The sequence below is a fragment of the Phaethon lepturus genome, unplaced genomic scaffold (assembly GCF_000687285.1).
Source record: "Phaethon lepturus isolate BGI_N335 unplaced genomic scaffold, ASM68728v1 scaffold6751, whole genome shotgun sequence".
NCBI classification, from domain to species: Eukaryota; Metazoa; Chordata; class Aves; order Phaethontiformes; family Phaethontidae; genus Phaethon; species Phaethon lepturus.
In genome coordinates, this window is record NW_010515434.1 from 3,309 (window position 1) to 25,911 (window position 22,603).

The window sequence follows — 22,603 nt, forward strand, 5'->3', positions numbered from 1 at the left end:
GCTGGTTTTACAGTGTTCTCTGGTTTGGCCCAGACTGGGACACCTTTCTAGGGAGATTTAAAGAAGTTACCACCTCCAAAGCAAAACCCAAGGAACAGCCAGTATGCCCATGCCTCAGCCATCGAAAGTCAGCTGCCTAACTCTAAGCTGCCTTCGTTGGCAGTGACACTGAGGCAGCTGAGCAATGCTCTCAGCACCCATCCCACCAACTCAGAGGGCAGTAAGCAGCAGAGGACAAGAGCACAACACATGGCGAGAGCACGCCCTGTGTCAATATGTGCCCATGGTCTCTGCCGCGTGGCTTTGTCCAAAGAGACCAAGAGCTGACCAGCCCAGGGCCCCAACCGCAGCCTCAGACCTCCGCTGTGTCTCTGTTCCCAGTGAAGCCTCTAGGACTCTCCCATCTCTGGAATCCATCCAGAAGGTGTTTGAGCAGCAGCTGCACCCCGGTATCCATCAGCGCTCACAAGTAAGTCGGCTGGAAGGTGGGATGAGGAGGAGAGAGAGGAGCGCGGGTGGCGGTCAGCACGGTGGGAGGGAAGGGTTCTGGTTGCACAGCAGTGACCGGTGGGATTCAGGTGATCAGGTACCACTTCTGTTCTCTCTAGCCTCTTTCTGGCAGCAGTGCAGAGGGCACACAGTGAGTTACATCCCCACAGTTTCACTTATCCCGTAGTCCCCTCTGCCTGCTCTCCCGTCCTGCCCCAGAGAAAGTGCAGCGAACTGCCTGAGGACTTCCATCTCCCCATCCTCCCTCAGCCTGGAGGCTACGACTGCACATTTCTCTTTCCACAAACTTCACTCCAGGATGTTACACTGCCAAATCCTTCTTTCCCACAGCCCACTTGAGTCCCATGACCTTTCTCTCCCTGCCAGTAGCCCAGAAAACCAAAAATCTGGGACTTCTGTATGTTAAACCCTGGACCTGGTCATGCAAACCTGTCCCCCAGCAGCAAGCTGACTCCCTCGCATGCCCAGCTGCCTCTAACCTATGGGCAAGGTTTGCAAATTTGTCCTTCCACCCTCCCATACTTCTGCATGTTCAGCCAAACTCTGTGCTGCCCGTTATGGATTAGAGCGGCAGCGGCACAAGGGCTGCTCCTTGCTCTGTGTGCGAGGTGTCCCTGGGGCGAGACCGCTGCGCTTCCAGGCCACACTCTGTGGGTTCGGTAATTACGCATCTCTCTCTCTTTTTTGTTTCTGTGTTGCGGTTATCAGATGCTTGGTGAAGCTAGTCCAGTCAATATTGTATTGAAACTCAATCAGCTGATTGCTTTGCTGTCTTCCATTGAAGAAAAGGTAGAGTTTTAAAGCTATTTTATATTACCTTCTTGTCACCTTTTGCCTCTAGTTATGCTTCTTGTTCATCATCAGTGCAATCCTCTGCTAGAGTAAGATTTCTTTGCTCTGACTTCATTACTCTCAAGGTAGTGCAGAATCACCAAATGCAATGTGGTGCACATAAATTCTTTTACAGGTGAAAACACTGTTGATTGAAGGTCCTGATTCAACACACCGACGCTCCCTTATCCCCCCTGTCACTTTTGAGGTAAATGTACTTCTTTAACAATGCCGATCGCAATGTGGAAGGACAGTAATGTAGATTTATGTCAGTATCTCAGCTCCTGGGAACTTTGCTGTGCTGCCACAGAGATAACAGCTATTCCTGGATGCTTTTTAGCACTGTGCAAATGCTTAAGAGATGTCTAGTGGGATTGGCATAATGACGATATGTGTCCATGAATTCAGGCAAGTGTTGCATTTGTCATACACGTGACTTAAGTGTAGAAGATTGCTTATGAAAAATCTCTCTGTTTTCCAATAGGTGAAAGCTGACTCCCTAGGAATTTTCTCAAAAATACATCTCAAGGTTGATGTGGAAATGGGAAAACTGATTATCAAGAGATCTAAGGATGGTCCAGAAGACAAGTTTTATACCCACAAGAAAAGTAAGAAGCTTAAGGTCACAAATGCTGGACTAGTCTCTCGGTCCCTTAGATGATGGGGCGGGGTTCCCTTTGGTCCCACTGAGGGCAAGGTTTGGCCCAGAGTGCAGATATTTCTGCCAGGTCCTGGGTGTTGTGCAAGGCTCCAGTCAGTCTAGACTGCCTATCCCCAAAGTGGCCTGCAGAGAACAGGGAGTCATTCCTGTGGCAACCAGCTTTCACAGATTGTTTTAGACCTGGCCTCCTGGTCTAAATGAAGACAGTGGTAGCAGGACTGAAAGGGAGCAGGTTTTGACAGAAGATTCCCTGTAGAGCTGGTTGCAACAGACCCATTTTCTACTGAAAAGCAATGTCACTGGAACAAAAACATGTTGCAAGAACATACTGACTTCTGTGATGATTTTTGATGGTAAAAAGCCAGCTACTCAGTTTCAGTAAAAATTTTCAGTGAATTTCCCCTTGATTTTTTTTTTTTTTTTTTTTTGGTGTGTGTGTATGTGAATCAATATCTCTTCTGATGAACAATGTCCGTTTGGTCTGAAGGCCCAATTCAAACAAAGTGTCCCCCCTCCTTTTTTTTTTTTTACTGTTGTCTTTCTGGATGGGCAGGTCACTGAGATTGAGCCAAACAGGGTAGGATTTATCAGAGAGTAAATGATGCCCTTGGGCTCTCTCCTGCTAGAAAATCAACCTGTTGCTGGCAGTGATTGAAAAGATTAGTGTTCATGTATGGCTTTCTCCAGCTGGTGTTCGTAATTACTTAGCTGCTATTTTAGATGGGGAGGAATCACCTTTACCACCAAATGAGGTTTTACCTCCTGTTTCACAGATGGGAAAGGAATATATGTAGTCTGGCTCAGGAGACAGAGCGATTGCTTGCAGGAAGCCAAGGCTTCACTTCAGACTGCAGGGCTTGGTATGGACAAGAGCTCCAGGCAGAATGAGTTTTGGGGGTCCTCTTTACTTCAGAGTCCAAATCTATTCCTACAGGGAACAGGATTAAGCAACATTAAAATGTAGTTATGCAGGGCAAAGTGAGCCCTAGACATAAAAGACTGTGTAAGTCCTGAGCCTGTGAGCAAGGTCCTGTTAGTTTTGGTGGGATTCTAGTTTCAGTGACTGCAGCTCATGACACTCAGTCTCTGTTTAGTCTTGCAGCTTATCAAGTCCCAGAAGGTCCCTAACAAACTGGTGATTGTGCTGGAAACAGAAAAAGAAAAAACGCAGCGGAAGGAATATGTTTTTTCTGATTCCAAGGTACATACACAATGTTTCCTTCCTGCCAGCCTGGAGCAGGTACCTGGGTGCGAGTGGTACAAGGGGCATTCCTTGGCAGAAAGAGGAACTGGGTTGGCTTGGTGAAAATGAAGTTTCTCCTTTGTCCTGGAAGCATCCAGAAAATCAACAAGTGTACTGTGTAAAGGGAGATGCTGGAAGGGCAAACATACCTAGCTGCTGTCACTGAGGCAGGAGAACAGAGTGTCAGCAAGCAGTGAGAAGAGGCAAGCAGTCGTGTGAGGGTAACTGCAAAAAGGTTCATATAGACAAATGAGAGGGAAGTCTGGGCTTTCTTCTGACCAGCTCAGCACTCGTTAAAGTAATGCACAAGCTAAGTGCCTAAGAAAGTACCCCAGGAAAGACAGCCTGTTTGAAGGTTTCATGAGAGTGGAGAGCTAATCTGCCCTTCAAGTGTGCTGGGAATTTCCTGGTTCAGCTAGTTTTTCAAGAGGTTGTGTTGGAGGAGTTAAGCATCTCATTAATTGTCTCTGCTCCTCCCTGTCTAGAAGAGAGAAGGGTTCTGCCAACTTCTGCAGCAGATGAAGAATAAACACTCGGAGCAACCAGAGCCTGATATGATCACCATCTTCATTGGGACCTGGAATATGGGTACGGGTTCCCTTCTGACATGGGCGTTCCTTGAGACACTTGCCAAAATGTGTGCTCACCTGCCACGATGAGCTCCAGACACTGTTTGTTCAGTAGCAGATCTGTACACCAGGATTGTCTTCCAGGGGGACAGGGGAAGAGCTGATCTCTCGGTTTATTCTTGCATGCGGTTTGACTCTTTTCATGGTTCCAGTCAAAGGACCATAAAGTTGGCCCTGATGGGTACTGCAGGATTCCTCCAATGACAGGGAATTGTGGCTGGCAGAGAGCTGGTGCAGCAGTGTTTGCTATCCTCCACCTTGCAGAAAGGGCAGGAGCAATTCCAATAACTGCACATCAGCTGCTTCTGAACCTGACTAGGGAGGGTTATTTTTCCCATTTTAGGAGAAAAGCCTGGTTCAGCTGCTGTAGGCTGAGCTATCTGTGCTCAGTCATACTTAATGGGTAAGGTAAAGGCAGTGGCAAGTCAGGAGTACAGCTCCCTACCTCTACGCTTGGCTAGCCTTGGCCTTGGCAAGCTAATGAAAGAGAGGAGGATGGTCAAAGCAGAGTCGCTCCTTCATCAGTGAGTCATCTCATGGTTAACATCTTTGTCATCTTAGAATAGCGTGCCCTGGCTGATATAAGACTGATACGGGACAGAGTGAATGTGAAGCCTGGTATTTCTGTCCCCATGGGTTGTCTGTATCCTGGGTTTGACAGAACATACTCTGACTTATTTTGGTGTTTGATTTGTTAATGAAAGGTGCTGCACCTCCTCCAAAGAAGATCACCTCCTGGTTTCTCTCCAAGGGGCAGGGGAAGACCCGTGATGACACTGCTGACTACATTCCTCATGACATCTATGTGATTGGCACCCAGGAGGATCCCCAAGGGGAGAAGGAATGGCTGGAGATCCTGAGACAATCCCTGCAGGAAATCACCAGTATCAGCTTCAAAGTGGTGAGGAGTTATTCCAGCTATTGCACATAACTCAGGCGTATGAGGAGAGTATGTGTTGTGCAAATAAAAGAGAGAGAGGTATAAGTGACATTTTGCCTACACCTCCTCCACTTCCCTCCCTGTATTGTCATTGCATTTGGATGAGGGAGACTGAACTGAACCTGCTTGTGGACTCCACGAGATCCTCCTCTGGAGCTGGCTAGATGGGCATATTGCTATGGACAGTGACCCCCGCTCTGCCAAAGCAGGGACACTGCCATGAAGCTCCTCTGCCTGCCAGCCTGGGAGCAAGGGGCAGATGCTGAGCGCCTGAGACAAGTGGTGGTGATATTTTGACCTTCATAAAGGAGGAGACTGTAAAACTTTTGGAGACAGGTGTAACCCAGGTCTCATCCTAGGCTATTGCACTTTCAAAACAGGATGTAACAGCACACAGGCACAGTCATAAAAGAAACTGAACCTTAGTAAGACCAGGTTTGGTCATTCCTGAGTTTCAGTGATGTCAAGAAACAAATCTAAGCATATATGGAAGGCCACAGGAGAGCAGGACTTATGACTTGCATGTTGATTGGGAAATTGTTTGGGCGAGCAAGGCAATCCAATGATTCACTAGAAAATAGCTAGGTCCTTCCTCCCACCTTTGATTAAAATAACTGAAAGCATATCCTGAGCACAGGAAGAAAACTGGTGTAGGAGAACTACTACAGGAGTCAGGAAGGCTGCAGCTCCGGTGCAGCTCCACAGGTATGTGCAGAAATATAACCTCTAACCTTTCCATCCCTGCAGATAGCAATCCATACCCTCTGGAACATCAGGATTGTTGTGCTGGCCAAGCCAGAACATGAGAACCGCATCAGCCACATCTGCACAGACAACGTGAAGACGGGCATCGCAAACACACTGGGTGAGGAACAGACCCGGTCTTGTCCAAAGGATTGAGATCTGTTCAGTCTGTGCCAATACTGTCCTTGAATTGGAACAGCTCTTTCTCCAGAAGACTCCTTTGACTACATTTATGTGACATTAGTGGTACTAAAGTTATATCCTACTAGCACTGATTATATCTTACCCTGTAAGAGAGGAAATCTATTTGTGTGTATACGCATATAGATATATTCCCAGCAAGCATGTTTGACTGGCTATTGGATTGCTTTCTTGGGTTTCACAGGGAAATTGCACTTCTCTCCCTTCAACTAATTTTTTTTAGCATCCTTAGAAAATTTGTTACCACAATCTGTGCTGTATGTACTAATTCTTTCTGTGCTGATTAAGTCAACTTCCTTCTCTTCTCCATCTTCCACTTAACTTAAGATGCACTAGCTGCTTTGCTATCTTTGCTAGACTCAGCCTGAAGATGGATTGATTTCTTGATGTTTTTGGCTTATCTTTTTCTAGGTAATAAAGGAGCTGTGGGGGTGTCATTCATGTTTAATGGAACCTCTTTTGGGTTTGTTAACAGCCATTTGACTTCAGGAAGTGAAAAGAAACACAGGTAAGATACATCCTCCCCTCTCAGAAATGGATGGTGACCCAGGGTGAAGTTCTGTGGGCTGTGTTTGGAAGGAGGGCCCACCAGACAGTCACAAGCATGTTTTCCTGGCCATAAAAAACTATTAAATGTCTCCTGGGAGGGCAACCTGTGCTAAAGACGCTACTCACTGTGTCACCATTTGAATGAGGGTCTTTGGCTCTATGGCCATACCACACGGGTGCAGGTGAAATGGACAGCAAAAGAATTTCAGAGGCAAGTGTAAATGTCTCACACAACACTTTTGTGACCTGTCACACAAGCCCAGTACATGAGGAAAACAGTTCCCTTATCTACAGTGTTTTTGAGAGATGTGGGAACGCTTTTCCCATCCCAGAATGGGATGCTGACGGGGACTTTCTGCCTCCTCACTGTAGGCAGTGCTGTGAGCACGAGGGACTGTGGTGTGCCCTGGGGTGCAGCTGAGAAAGATCCTACTAGGCAGAGCATGCTCTCAGGAATACCATGAGGGAGGTGTGTAGCACAGAAATACCTCCACGGTGGCTAATACTCTATACCCAGCTGTGAAATGAGTTTCCATCATCTAGGGCAGATTCTGTGCAGCACAGGACTGGAAGGGCAAAGATCCCGACATTGGTGGGAGACATGTGTCCATGCTGGGAGGAGCTGGAGCAGTTGGAAGAGTGATTTTCAAAGAAAAGAGGACTTGAAATGAAAAGGTTGGCTTTGCCATCTTTCCCTGTCCAGGACCCAGACAACAGATGGTGTGCGATGTCTGCACAGGGTCTTTGCCACTGATGGAGTTAACTTCTGTGGAAGGGATCCCCAGGGCCTGGAATAGCTGCCAAAATCTAGATAGGTGTTTGCTGCTGAAATCTGAAGGCAACAGTCTTATGCTGGGTTTCTAGGACATGCAGCTCAGAAAAGCACAGCCCCAGGAGGCCACAAAAGTGGCTTTAGGACAGCTTTCCAGCCTTTCAATTCAGGTGGGAACAGTCTGACACCCAAGGTAGAGCAGCCCGGAGCTGCTGTAAATGCCACTGCCCCTTCCTCACAGCAGGCTGTCCTCCTGCCCCCCAGCTCCCCAGGCCACACACGGTCCAAGCTGCAGCATGACAGTGGTTACCGGTGGCATGAAGTAGGTTGGCTCAGCGGGAGCACGTTACCTGGGCCTGTCTGCTGAGGTGCAGTGTGAGGCAGGGGTGGCAAGTTCTTGGCCTCTGATCTGCTCTCCTCTAGATGTTGAGCCGGGTAGGTTCCTGCCTGGTAAAGCGGCAGTCTCTGCCAGCCCAGGCGTTTAGAAATTGCATGGCAGTTTAGTATGTCAGGCAGATGTTTCTTGTCTTGACAGACGCAACCAGAACTACACGAACATCCTGCGCTTCCTGACACTGGGAGATAAGAAACTGAGTCCATTCAACATCACTCATCGCTTTACTCATCTTTTCTGGCTGGGAGACTTGAACTACCGTGTGGAACAGCCCCCAACGGTTAGGGACTCTGCGTGGATCCCTGGAGAGACAAAATACCCTGTCGCTATAGAAGCGCTATCTCTTTCTAACCTAGGGCAAGATGGCAGAAAGAGGGGAGGCAGAAGGGATCCCCAGGGCAGGAGTCTGGCACCAATTGAGGGAGAGTAAGGAAATCCCCTTTGGCCTCTCCAAGGATTAACGGGCCCTGGGCACGCCAGGAATGCGGTCTGGCACACTTTGCTGCTCCAGGCAGCATTGCTTCCCCAAACCTCCCAACTCTCCTTCCCACCGTGAGCGAGCATCTGTCCCTGAACAGCTTGATCCAGAGATTGCCTTTCTGCTCCATTTGGTTAGCTTTTAATGGCTCAGAACAGGCCTTCAGAAACAGGCAAGCCGTCATAAGTACTGGATAGGTTTCAGTAGGCGGGAGGCAACAGCAAGCCTGCTGCTGATGTGCATCTGGTTGCGTGTGTGTGTGCTTGTGTAGGGGATGTGTGGGCATTTTGATGCCTGTTTCGATAGACAAATGCTCAGCCGTGCAGCAAAGACTGGCGCCTTTCAGCGAAGGGAAAGGTGGGGAAGTGACAGGGGGTACGGCTCAGTGAAACAGTTCAGAAGCGCTTGCTGGCTCACTAGTGAAGGGAGTTTTTATAAGAAGGTTTTGCATCATCTGCAGCTCTGCTGTTTCCCTGTTGGCAGGAAGCGGAGAATATTATCCAGAAGATCAGGCAGCAGCAGTATCCGGAGCTGCTGGCTTTTGACCAGCTTCTCATAGAGAGAAAGGACCAAAAGGTGTTTCTGCAGTTCGGTAAGATTCTGAGTTTGTTGGCAGATTCCTCTCACATTTTCAGCCACTTTCTCTGCCAGACTTGGTGGGAGGCAGGGTGTACAGAGCAGCAGCCGTCTTGCCCAGATGAGGGTTCTCAATGGGGCAAACTCTAACAGGGCTCTCTCTCTGTTTTAGAGGAAGAAGAGATTACTTTTGCTCCAACCTACCGTTTTGAAAGAGGTAGCCGGGAGAAGTATGCTTACACCAAGCAAAAGGCTACAGGGGTAGGTGAAAACTGATTTCCCTTCAGAAGTATATGGCAGAGCAGGGAAAGTAACTCCTGCAGAAGAAAGTGACCTAAACCAATCTGCATTTTCTGCCCTTGTAGTGTTTTGAAAGGAGTCAATACAAACCAAAAGATTTGACACAAATGTATGGTGCTCGGGCAAGTGAATTTCCTGTTCTCTTGTGAACTGGTCCTTTCCCTTCTTCCTGACATCACTTCTCCTTTGGTTTGCAGATGAAGTACAATTTGCCATCCTGGTGTGATCGAGTGCTCTGGAAATCATACCCCATGGTGCACGTTGTGTGTCAGTCCTATGGTGGGTAGATAACAGATTGTAGATAGCAAAGCAATCAGTCTGAAACGGAAATGATTCAGAGCAGAGTCTGTAGGATCTCCCTGCACTGCCAGGCACTCAGCATAGAGAGACCTGATGTTAAACCAGGCAGAATGGAGCCAAATTTCTCTGCCTGTAACCTTACAAGGTTGGGAATGAATTCTGCTATTCTTTTACATGCAGAATACGACTCATACAGCTGCAGCTGTCCAGCTTTTAGGCCACGCTGTAGGATCACTTTACACCAGTTATTTCTTGGCAACAACAACCACTTTTCCTGTGCAGTTGCAATCAGCAGCTTCTTGCTTGATGGTGCCAGCAGGGCAGACCCTGTGTACACGGTCCAGTCTGCAGAGGCTGGAGCTGCAAACATCTCTCTTCTATCAAATCATATTTCAGAAGGACTGTGTGGTACCCAGAGCCCGTTCCCTTTATTGCTGAGAAGCATCACAAAAGTGCAGTGCAGGGAAGAGAGGAAGCCCGCAGGACCTGTTTAAAAAAAGACTCGGATAGCAGCTCCTGAAATTTCATCACCTATATGTAGAATCGAGCATATGATGTTCATGGTTTCCTATGCATGGGATTGAGAGGAGGGCTGTAGAAGTTTCTTGGGGGATAAGGTGGACTGATGTGATCACAGAGCCTCTGATGATGAGGTGTGTGGTCAAATAAGCACTTCTGTAAAGTCTGGCATCTGCTTTTATACGCTGTTCTGTTCAACAGGCTGGGCTTGCTGGAGCTCAGCGTGCGCTTAGGTCAAGTCAAGACCTTGCTCGCTCACTGTTAATCTCGGGCCGTGAGTTGCTCTGTAGCACCGAAGTAGCACCAGTGTATTCTCGTGTGATCTCCTGCCATATTAGAGCTTTAATTAGCTGTGCATGTTGCAGAGGCAACCAGGAAGCCTGCAAGTGCTTTTTGTACTGGGGGAAACCTGCAAGTACTTCTTGTACTGAGTGTTGCTTGCAAAACGATGCGGTAAAGTTGTGTCCGTTAACCAAAGCTTTATGTATTTTGACAAGAGAGTTACATTCCCGTATAGTAACATGAGATTATTTAGGAACACCTTTGACTAGAGACAGTTACCACAGCGACAGTTACGTTTTTTGGAAAATTACCGAATAATATTTCTATTGCAGCGATCTCGCTGGAGCAGGGCAGAAGCACAGGGCAGTAACTATCCTCCCTTTCTTGTTTGCAGGCTGCACCACTGACATCATGACAAGTGACCACAGTCCTGTCTTTGCCACCTTTGAAGTGGGAGTCACCTCGCAGTTTGTTTCAAAGAATGGTTAGTCAAACTGGGTGCAAGTGTGCTGTCTTCACCTTTGGATACAAAATGCAGTGCTTTGTATATGTTGAAAGAAAAAGCTGATTCTTAAAAAGTCCCCTCAACAATGCCCTCTCTTTATCTCCTACTGAAAACGCCATTATTTTCCCTTGTTCTTTCCTAGACTCCAAGTACACGGATTCCCAAGGGGAGATAGAGTTCCTGCACTGCTATGCTACTCTGAAGACCAAGTCCCAGACCAAGTTCTACATTGAGTTCCACTCTAGCTGCTTAGAAAGTATGGTTTTGCCCATCTTTATTCTTTCTGTCAAAGTTTCCCGCTTGTTTGGATTTGAGAGAGATTTGTTGTAGTTTACAAGTCATGCCATACCATCAGCAATACAATCCAAACCCCACAGCCATTCAGCTGTAATCCGTGCTTAGATGTGTAGCCTTCCACCATTTCTTCCATCTTGTTTGGCAATCTGATCATTCCTTTCTTGAAGAGAAACACGTGTTGTTCTTGCTTATCACACAGAAAATCTCTACTTAGCAAACACTCGATTGATTAAATTTCTAATTGTGCCTGCTACAAATGATCAGGTGCTTTCAAAATAAAGCATCTGCATTATGCTAATAAAAATAATTTAATTTTCCTGGTTTGAAAAGAATAAGTCAGAGGATCAACTTGAAAGGAAAGATAGTGATTTGATTCTGTAAATGGGACCATGTACCCACCAGTGCTGCAGATTTTACTCCCTGTCCCTGTGCTGCAGGGCTGAGTCTCAGCTGTTTATGTAATGCGAGCCTACGTGCCCTTGCTGTGTTTTTTTTTTTAAGCAATTCCCCATCACAGGACTGCTCCTGTAAGTGGGACAGCATGCCTTCGGTGTATGCTTCATCACATTATCGCATGTCAGAGCGCTGTGTCAAACACAGTTCCATAAAAGATTATTTTTTGGCTGTATCAAAATTTGCATAAATTTCTATGGAAACAGTGTATTACGAATCTTAAATTAGAATTTCAAAAGTGTGCTATCTTGAGTGGCGTAGGAAGAGCTGTCATGTTCTTATCCTCCAGTCCATGTATGCACTGAGCTTTTCAGTGCCAAGTTTAACTGTAAAATAAAACTATTTAACAATGCTCCAGTAAAATCACTTGTAAGTTTACTGTGTAAACATTCACCCAAAGCTCAGACTTTAAGCTTCTTAATACTTTTAAAACTTGTATCCAAGTGGGAAAATAATTGTAGGCCTTTTGGAGATCTAGCATCTGAAAAGGATTTGTAGCCATGTTCTTGCTGTCTCCTGGTGAACAACTTTCTCATCACTTTGCAGGTTTTGTAAAGAGCCAGGAAGGAGAAAATGAGGATGGGAATGAAGGGGAGCTTGTGGTAAAGTTCGTTGATGCTCTTCCAAAGGTAAAATTGGGACTATGATTCCATATCCGTATGGAAGAGAAGCCTTCCACTTGCATCCCATAAGCAACATTACATCTTTTGCTTATATAAACATTACTTTCAGGAACACGGTTGCGGTCTTGTTTACACTTGAAGGGGACTGTAAGAATGCAGGATGGGCTTAAGGTAAACAGAGTATTTTATAAGCAGGAAAGGACTTTCTTGCCAGTATACTTTCATCTGGACCAGGAATCTTGCTGGCCTGATTATGTCACTCAGGAGCGTGCCTTTTTTTCACCTTTTTAGTGAACATAATTATTCTGAGAAGTCTTTTAAGCAGACCCATTTTTATTTTTTTTTAGTTTTAGATGGAAGATAAAACAACTGTGCTGGAGTTTCTTTGCCCTGTGTGACAAAGTTTTTTTTTTTTTTTTCTTGGCATTTTTGAGAAAAGTTGACTAAGTATTTTTTACCTGTGTTAAAAAGACCAGCAATGGCCAGAAGTAGTGTTCTGCGTGTCGATGTCAAAGACAAGCCCTTGAGTTCAGAGCTGTTCTCCATTTCCTGGCATGGTGGGAGCTGGAAGAACTATCAGAGCTCTTGGATTTGGAGCAAATATGCATATCAATGCCCTTCTGAATGGTCCAGAAGAACTGCCAACTTTGGAAAGACTGCCTTACACCAAGAGACTGGGTAAAGACTCTACAATAAGTGATTGTAGCAGCAGCCAAACAGATTTTTGGGAACAGACTGTAATAAGAGTCCAGATCACTTTCTCCTACAGAAATTTTCACTCTGCAACTGTAGGAAAAAACCTGCAGCTCAGGCCAACATGAGTGTTTGATTTATAGCATTCTGTCTGCTGTGCTGGGAGACAGAGCGGGGAGACTCTTAAAAGTGTGTAGCTGCCTACCGCAGACCTCCAAACGTCACCGAAGAGGCTGATCCTGGGGGTGACATGATACCCTCATGGGTTTGTCCAGCTGAGTTTTGCTCCTTTGGGACCGAGGCACAGGGACAACTGTGTTTGTGTAGACCATCTATTGTATTGACCCACATTAACTTGTCTTTGCAGCTGACTCCGATTATTTCAGACCCAGAATACCTACTGGATCAACACATCCTGATCAGCATTAAGTCATCAGACAGTGATGAATCTTATGGTAAGTGCTTAGCTCTAAAGTTCTGGATGAGTCAAAATCTACTTAGATTTTTCCAAAACACTGAAAGAGTGGGAAAGAACAGAAGTAGCTCTTATAGACTGAACATCTATGATGCTCTGACTTCTGATTTAGAACACAATACATGCAAAAATACATTGTGGGCAATATTTTATGAGGTAGTGATGATTAGAGGAATATGAACTAGAAGCATCAATCTGTGTGAGCTTTACCAGCCCTAAAAGAGCTTAAAAAGAAAATACAGGAATTAAATCAGGAGTCAGTCTGTTTAGATGGGTCTATTCAGAACATACAAATTCTGTTTCATTTGCACTTACTTGGTGCATTTCTCCTGGCTACAGAAAAGTCATTGTCAATGCTGCTTGCTTCCAAATTCTAACCAGCCAGAGACTGCAGTCCTTGTCCACAGGAGGCTCTTTGCTGAAATCCCATTAACTGAAATGGCAGTCACAGGCTCATGTTTTCCTTACCAGTAATGGAAGCTCAGAACCTTGTAATCACCTGCGGGTGTCTCCAATGCCCAAATCCTTCACATATATGTGGAGTGAAATGAATGCCCCTGATTTCTCAAGAGATATGGCACTCCTTACTGTGATCCAAAGCAGATTCTCTCCACTAATCTCAGTCCTGTCAGCATAGTGATAGTAAATGACTGGCACGAGAAAAAGATTTCTATACTTTTTTCCTCAGTCCCTGGCTCATTGTCTCCTCGTCATCCTCTAGGGGAAGGCTGCATTGCCCTGCGAATAGAAGCAACAGAATCCTTAGTTCCTATCCATACTGTGCTGACACACCATGGTGAGAAAACAGGGGTCTTCCAAGGTGAAATCAAGTTACAAACATCACAAGGAAAACAGAGAGAGAAACTGTATGGTAAGAAATGAGATCATCTCTTCAATGCTCACTCTAGAGTATATCCATCTCAAAAGATTTCTGATAACTGTCAAGGATTTGAAAATTATCCTTTCAGTGCTTTTAGTCCCAATGAGGCAAGAGCTTTTGATGCTGACTGCAAGGAGGTGTATCAGTTCTTAGGAGTATACCTGTACTCTTTCAGAAAGACACAGCAATTCCCAATATTTGGGTTTTCTTTTTCACCATTCAAGTAAATTCGGCAGACTGCGAGAGCCCCCTGTCTGTCACCGATACTGATCTTATTCCGCGGTGATTCCTTACTTCCACTTGCAGTGGCTATGTGACAAGGTGCCGAAGCTCTCCCTTCTCCAGTCAACCTGGGGAACATCTGCAAAGAGCATGTGAGGCTCTCACGGAGCAGCTCCTCAGCTAAAAGATCACAAACTTTGCTTATTTTCACCTTGCTACCCGTTGTTCCCTTTCAGAGTACAAAAGCAGACTTACAACATTTACTATTATTGTCAATGGTAAAATGACCTGTATATGACTGTTTGGGGGATCATGACTTTAGTATTTTAAGACACACACTTCTTCCTGTCAACAAAACATGATATATGTTAGTGGGCAGTCGAAAACATAATAGCAACAGCTGTTTTAAACTTTCTCACTGTCATTCAGATAGACAGATGCCTTAATACAAGCAGTAACACGGAAAACTTAGAGAATTAGACTCTGAAGCTGCCAAAACACTCTTTTATGCCTTTTCTTCCCTTCAGATTTTGTCAAGATTGAACGTGATGAAATTGCTGGGCAGAAACCAAAAAACATCAGCAACTCAGAGCCTAGCAAAGACTGGGATCAGACTAACAGGTAAAGGGCAAGTGGGTGAGTCGGTTACAGAAAACTAGTTGGCTCAATAAACACAAAGCTGGGCTTGCTGTGGGAGCAGTATTAATAGGCATGGTGGGCAATTGTGGCTCTCTGGTCAGGGCTGGTCAATGCTTCTGTGCCCAAAGCTTCAAAAGCCAAGATGCATTAATCAGACTAGGTTCCTGCATCCCACTTTAAAAGGGCCCTTTTATTTCCAACAGAAAGTCAAAACCTACTCATCTGATGGCCAGAGAGGCAGCAGCCATTGCTCGCTATTGGGGGAGTGCTTCCTCTTCTCCAGACAACCCAGGAAAGGAGGATATGTTACGGTAATCTTGCTGCTTTGCCTCTGCCAGCTTGGGGTGGGAAGCTACGCTCAAACTGCCTATCTTTTCCTTTCCAAGAGTCGTAGGACACTTCTGGGTAAGGCTGTCCTTTCCCTCCAGTGTCACAGGTACATTTCTCTGCAGGCAGCTTCCTGCATTCTGCCTGCGAGTCTGTATGGTTACACCTCAGAAGGCCAAATGTCTCTCCTGTTATTCCAGCAGCATATTCCTATGCTGCGCAAAGCAGTGCTACAATTTGCCTCTTGCTTGGAGCCATCCTGCTGCAGCTGCCAGCTGAACTGCTGGGCTCAGAAACCTGTAAAAGCCGCTGTTTGTGGCTGCAGAAGCCGAGTGCTCTCTGCAGCCTGGAAATGGAAGCATCTGCCACAGCCAGGGGAACTCTTTGGGGTTGGCACCCAGTGGCTTCCTCTCCAGTGACCCAGAGGAGGGAGGTGCTAACAGGACTCCCACTTATTCTGTGATTCTCAAGCAACTGTGTCAAAAAAAAAAAAAAAAAAAAAAAAGTTGGTATTGAATCTAAGCAGTCAGTGGGCACTAACTCCTTTGTAGCTGGTACAGAGACAAAAAAATAAATGTATTTGTGCATGCATCTTCCTAACAACGTTTCTTCTCTTCAGCAGCTCCACTCCCACAGACATCAGCAACCCCAGCTACCTGGGGGTAGCTGCTTTCTCTCAGCAACCCTCTGCAACCAGCCAGCTTAAGCAGATACCTTCACCAGACCAGCCACCTTCTCTCTGGAGCTACGAGCAGCAGCCCAAAGAGACTACCTCTGTAATGGGACAGAGTCCGTCACCTTCTACATCACCCTCCTTGTCGCCGCTATCTCCAAAACCGTCCCTCCAGCCTGCAGTAAACAGAAGCATTTGTAGTTGGAGTCAAGAGTACCTGTGAGTCTTTGAGTTTTGCACTGGGGCTTGGGGCTAGTGCCCTCTCTCCTGTCATTCTGCACAGTCACTATTTCATTATCTGTACAGACTTCAAGGTGCAGCATATTCTTTTCAGTCTTTTATCTCTAGAATTAGAAGAAGATAAGTGAAAGTCACAATTGCAAACATCACATATCCAAAGAAAACTAGTCTTAGTTGTTCCTCAGATTTTTGTGAAAGGAAAGCCAAAGATATATGTGTAAGTTTAATTCTCTACCAAGAGAAGAGGAGGAGAAGACTACAGAGGTTGACTGTAGTAGCAAAGAAGAAAAGGGAAGAGTGTGGCATAGACCTTTCCACAGGATGGGAAGGAATGCTGCTTCACATGTCATATGTGAAGTACTTGAACTGAATTTCTACTTACACTACTATACAAATGTCCAACTTGCTACAGGAGTTAGCATCCATGTGCTGCATCTATCACAAGTCTTGATGCAGAATTTCCATCCAGCAATTCAAAATATCCTGTCCCTACCCAACTTAGTAAAGCGATGAGGCTACTCCACCCTCGTGCGTTTATGCAGTGTCCTCGTTCCAGACCTCTTCTTCATAGTGAAAGCTGCTTTCCGAGTTTGGGCTAGAGTGCACTGGCAAATGTATGTGGTGCTCTGTAAGCCAGAACTTGCAAAGTCAGAGCTGCAAGCACTGCCTCAATCTGTTATGCACCTCACAGTGCATCATCATGCTCTCGGCTTTTTGCTTTTGCATGTACTGACTTCCAGAAAATAACTTGAAGCCAGGAACACAACTCATTTGAAGACACCCAAAGAACATGTGCCAGTCACCCCTATTCCACTCTGTTCAGTGATACTGTGGCTGATCTTTCCAGTATTGTGGTGGTTCTCCAGATGAAAGCCTTGCCAAATCAGGTCAAGTCACACAAAACCCATGAAACCTTCCTTGTCCCGTTATACAGCTGTGCCATCATTCCAGTCTAAGCCTTGATTCAAAGGGCTCAGCTGTGAACGCACAGTGATTGTCTCACTCTACAGTATATAGCTATTACTTATATATTGTGCATTTGGGTGCATTAAGGAGTTTTATCCCTTTCCTAGGAATACCATGTGGCATTGGTAGCAAAAAGAGATTGACCTAGTTGTAAAATGCTCCAGTATGATGTGAGCTCTTACATTAACTGTCCAGACAGCTATTTCGATCCTCTCTGCCAGATCTGAAGATTCTTATTAATATTTAAATTCAGATTTGTGTGTGTCGCAGAGCCATCAAAGCACTTGGCACAGTTTGGGTCAGTGGCTTATCTCTGTTTAAAGAGAAATCAAATATCACTTTGACAAGACTGTAGTCCAGCAGGGAGTTTATCCAGTACCATGCATATCTGCTCTCTGTTGTCACATTAATAATGATTAAACAGAGTAAAAACAATACACAATTCTGTTCTCTCCCCCCCGAGTTTAATTGTTATCCTGTTACTCCTTTGCACAGTCAGTTTAATTTTATCATGCTAATTTCCTATTAATTTTTCCTTTAAATCAGTCAGTCTCTCTTGCCTGCTCTTACAAGTCTCCTTTTTACACTGCTTTGATGACTGCAGGCCACCTGATCTGGGGAAAACCACAGCAGAGCCTTTGCTTCAGGAGGAGGGACAGCAAAGGCCAGAGATGTTTGAGAACCCACTGTATGGCTCTATGGGCTCTAAGGGCAAGGTGGCATCAAAGAAGGAGCAGGACTACCCCAAGGCCTTGCGAAAAGAGCAGCCGCCACTGCCTGATCAGAGCTTTCATCTCACGAAGTCACAGGAGCCTGAGAGCAGCAAGACCTCTGGCAAACAACCATCGCCACCCTTCCTGGTCCCCACACAGCTATTTCGGTCCTATACTTGCTCCAGCCAATCTGAAGAAAAGAACACGAGTGAAAAGACTCAAGGCAAACCAAAGATGACTACATCATTAGAAAACTCAGCACCACTCAAAAAACTAGTCAAGCCATCAAGGTCTGAAGTCAGCCCAAGCGTCCCGGGACAGCACAACAAGCCGCCCCTTCCCTCGAAGAGCCGGGCAGTGCTGGACATGCAGAACTCCAAGGGCCGAGACTATCGGGACAGTTCAGAGCTGCCGCACTCCGGGAAGCATCGGACAGAAGAAGGACCAGTCGGCAGGACAACTACACCGGTGTGTTACTTGTGGGAATAAGTCAGGAGGGAAGTTTTATTAGACCGTGGTGTCACAGCAGAATACTACTAGAGTAGTACTGGCTTAATCACTGTGCCCTCGCTCTGTATTTCCTAACCAAGCTCAGAGCGCTGTCCCACAAACCTACAGGGCTTGCAGAGTAGGGGAAAATAAAATTGCTGGAAATAGAAAGGGAGTGTCTTTAAGGAATATTGCTGCAGAAGATGTCATGCGAAACCACAGCCTTAGTTTTGCATGAAGTTTTAACTTCTTTTGGACTATCTGAGCTTGATGGCCGGAAGAGGAATGCAGATAGTCAGCTAGTTTGTTATTGCTCGTTTGGAGCATACTGCATTGTTTCTGAGAATGTCCAAACTTGGCCTGACATCACAAATCTGCAGTATTGGCTAATAGATTTGTAATTAATAAAAATATGATTAAAATTAGTTACCTCTGGGAAACTCTTATCAACTTAGAACAGTGGTGTCCGAAAACACTACTGAACCCTCTACGGAAATAATCACACATCTGCTCTTCTGGGCTGGTGTTTTTTTCTTGGGTTTGGGGTTTTTTTTTGTGCTTGTTTGTTTGTTGTTTTTTGGTTTTGTTTTGTTTTTTCTTCTCCAGAATGTCATGAGCAGGATGAGAAAGGAGTAGGGGAGGTCTTAGTAAACAGGATTAGAAGAAAAAGAGAGCCCACTTGAGCAAGCTGTAGGGTTTTTCTTCCTTCTCCATCAAAACTTTTAGAATTGACAATTGGCAAGCTGATGTCTTCTCTTGTCTCTACAGTGAAAACAACACGGCAGATGGCACCCTAGGAGGAATCCTGATGGGAAGAAAGATGAAGATTACTGCTTTGTTCACACTGATGTCCTCTGGTCTGGTTCTAAAAAGACTGAGGATTTTTGTTTTTGACGGTGTATCCCTCTCTATGATTACGGAAGTGTTCTGAGAAGTTTAGCCTATGTTGCTCAGACCAAGAGGAGCCAAGACCACAATACCAAATGCAAGTTAGCCTTTTGTAGTGTCACTTTGGTACTTCTATTAAGAGGCAGGTGGTTAAGCACATGCATTAGTAAATGTTTTGAAAAAGAGGAAGGTACGGCATAAGGACTAGGAGATGGAAGGAGTGTATTTAAAGAACCCCCTTTCTACAAAAGCAACATTTTTATTTTGTGTTACAGATTCCTATTAAAGAGTGATATGTAAAAGAAAGCATTTTGAAAGCGGTACAGCTCCAAAAGCATGTCCTATCCATGGAGCAAGGAGTTAGAGGAGAGTGGGAAAAGAGTCTGAATAGCAGATACTGATGAATGTCACACACTGTCAAGGGAGCCAGCTTTGCCTCTAGTGCGAGCTCCCAGGCTGCATACGTGCATTATTCATGCAGAGTCTGAGGGCTGGCCCTTGGCACTGTAGCTCTTCTTTTTTTCTAGCAGGTAGTGCTCTTGTACCAACAAAGGGAACACCAACAAAGGGAAGTGTCAGAACTACATACAGAAATGGGAGAACGGGCAGGGTCCATAGACAGCCTAGGAGTTTGGCTGCCCGAAGGCATGGACAGCAGTCTTTCCAGCCTGTCTTACAGCCAGCACTCTGCTTTTGAAGGACACTGGCCGGCTGGTTTTGTAGCATTCTTAATAGATTAATGCTGACTTTACTGTACACTTCTGTTCATTGACTGAGACTGAATAATGTTAACATACTTGTAATTTCCATTATATTCATGTTAAGTATTAATGCCATGGTTACAATTAGGTTATGCCTGTTTGTGACTTAACTGTTGCTATTGTTTCCATGTTGATTACTTAAAAATAATAAAATAGTCACCTTTTCTGATCATTCTTTACTGAAAATTCAGAACTGCCTGCCACATGATTCAGCTTTAGTTGGGTGTTACACCAGCTCGCCCAGTGACAGTAGTCTGGCCCCAGAAGAAACACCAAAGGCACTGAGGAGTGCAGGGAAGATGCCACAATGCCGCTGCGACGTTGCGACTGAGGACGCCTTTGTCTGTGTGCACAGACCCTTCGTGGATACAGCTGGTTTAAAAATTCTAGCACCTGTTAGCAGGTACAGTTACTAATTGTATGAGTATAGAAAATGTACAGTAATTTTACTGGGGCAGAAGAGGCCAAGCATAGGCGTGTGAGAATGGGTGGAAAGGGACAATCTGCAAGTTAGAAATCTTCTAAAAAGAGAGGTTTTTCTGCCACGCAGGTTGGGATTTCAAGGCATCATGACTGAAACACCTGACTCTCTAACCTACAAGTCAGCAAGACAGGCCACAAGCTTGCATTCCTCAGGCTTTGTTCAACAGAATCCTCTCTGTGTAATCCCCATAATTCAATAGCTGTGGTATTTCCCTGGCCCTGGGGAGCATTGCACTTTTCTATTCCAGATTCCAGAACTTGTACGGCCACAGAGTAAAACCTTCCTGGATCAGGTGAGCTTTCTATCCAATATGGAGAGTTAGATCAGTTCCTGCTAATTCTGTGGTGTGTTCATGTATGTTCAGAGATGGAAATGTGACAGGCTTTCTACAAAAAGTTTTAACTTCTCAATAATGAGACAGGCTCAGATTTTCTGTGATGCTAGTGTATATCCACTGACTTCCTAAGCTGTAGAAAAGGAAGTATATTCCCCACGGTTTGCAAAATAACAGCTTGATACAAAGCAAGGATAGCTTCTTGCAAAAAATATTCTTCTAATTGGGAATACTGCTTAAATTTGGCCCACATTTGCAGATGAGCGGAATTTGGGAACACAGGACTTACTAAGGCGTAATATATAACATCCAGGTACTTGATTCGGCCTGTCCTTTAGACAGGCATATTGCTGGGGGAGAAGTGTAGCTCTCTGCCAATTTTCCAGGAGAAAAAAATACATTACTATTCCCGTGCTAAAAATGCATTACTTACCCAGCTGTAGAGCTGGGTATGAATTGTCACTCGTGGCTCCAAAGAGAGTCTGAGTTATTCTCTATGACAGCAATGATGGCAAATGCCACCACACTTTTTGCAAGTGGAAAATGTTCAAAAGAAGGCTCTGCAAAGAGCTTTCTGAGGCCTCTGCAGAAGAGAGAGTTCTCTGGTGAGCAGCTTAGACATAGAGTGGTAGAGATGGTGCAGAGAAGTAGTGGGACGCTGTGCAATACTTGTCTTTATAGTAAGACTAGCTGTACCTTGAGATGGTAGAGTTGATAACGCCAACTGTATGAGCTTGCCAGATGTGAATATTAGAAAACCGAAGAGTATGAATTGTCAAAAAATCAACTGATTTCCCGCAGATGTAGTACCTATCCGTAACCTTCGGGCATCCTTTATTTTAAGTTCTTAAAATAGCTGCAGTCTTACTGTACTTATTTCTATGGAGACCCAGCTGTCAAAAATGCTTTAAGTTCCCAGCTACAGGATGTAATGTTGTAGAACACAGCAACTTTTTAAAACCCTGTTTCCTGCCTGCAGCTGATGCATCTAACACAAGCTTACTTGTCCACTCAACTGTAAAATTATTGCAGGGTGCTGTTAAAGCTTTTCCTAAAATGTTGTAGTGGACTACATATTTCCTTCCTGGTAAAGGTAGGGTCTTGCAGAAGATGGCTCAAGGAGGAGGGAAAATAGAAGGAAAAAAAAAGGAAATAAAGATGAGTTAGTCACTCCAAACTAGCAAGGGGTTAATTTTGATGATATTAAGAAATTATATTGCTTAGGCCTCTAGTCTGCTGGGGCCAAGCACTCTTTAAAAGTGTATACAGCTTAAAACTATTCATTTAGTCACTATCCTCCCATTTGTTTTAAAAATGAAAGTTGCTCTGAAATTTTTACCACATTTTTCTGTTGTCCTTAGTGATAGTACAATGAAATTAGTCCATGTGATTGAAGGGATGTATCGTCCAAAAATGAACTGATTCCCCCCAGACAATGCTCCTAATTTTTATAACATTTTGAAGGCTCATATATTTGTGTATGATTAAACTATGGGTGTCAGGACTAGCTAACTGACCAAGGTGGTCCAGGACAATTCCCGGAGATCTCCTAACCAATGGCCCCATATGGCAACAGATTGGTTGGAAACGCACAATATCCAAATACTTATTTTTTTATTTTCCTAATCTCTGCCTGAGAGAAATCCACACTTTCCCCTCTAGGACATTTGCTACAGAGACTCCATCCCTACCCTCATTTGTTACATCCCTTGATGATAACATAAGTCAGAGGTGCAACAGGTAGAATGTGCATTAGGAAAGTTTAGGTGATGGTGAAGGCTTCTCTTGATCTTCCGTAACAGTCGACAGTTTGGTGCCACGACATTATGTCAGCTGCATCTGCGTGGTGCTTGTTTCGTTGAGGCTGAAGCATTTGCTGAAGGAGCTGATGACTTTCCCTGTTTTCTGTGCACAGCTGAAGCAAAAGCCAAGTACAGCTGGAACTGTCTCACATAGCTGCTCACATCCGCCACCTAAGAGGTGCTGCAGCCATCGGTGCATTCCTGGAAGCG

General features: G+C 45.1%; 1 protein-coding gene across 1 annotated transcript; it reads left to right on the forward strand.

The window, feature by feature from the left end:
* The first annotated feature begins 283 nt into the window (after nucleotides 1-283).
* On the forward strand, nucleotides 284-18,124 carry INPP5D (inositol polyphosphate-5-phosphatase, 145kDa). Its single transcript, XM_010295770.1, has 22 exons — nucleotides 284-469; nucleotides 1,219-1,299; nucleotides 1,478-1,549; nucleotides 1,826-1,949; nucleotides 3,097-3,203; nucleotides 3,731-3,833; nucleotides 4,579-4,775; nucleotides 5,562-5,679; nucleotides 6,171-6,267; nucleotides 7,616-7,754; nucleotides 8,436-8,544; nucleotides 8,701-8,789; nucleotides 9,026-9,107; nucleotides 10,324-10,413; nucleotides 10,577-10,690; nucleotides 11,731-11,813; nucleotides 12,868-12,955; nucleotides 13,697-13,846; nucleotides 14,605-14,698; nucleotides 14,920-15,027; nucleotides 15,663-15,935; nucleotides 17,527-18,124. Exons 1-22 carry the CDS (start codon nucleotides 284-286, stop codon nucleotides 18,122-18,124), a joined length of 3,102 nt encoding a protein of 1,033 aa, XP_010294072.1.
* The last annotated feature ends 4,479 nt before the right edge of the window (nucleotides 18,125-22,603 follow it).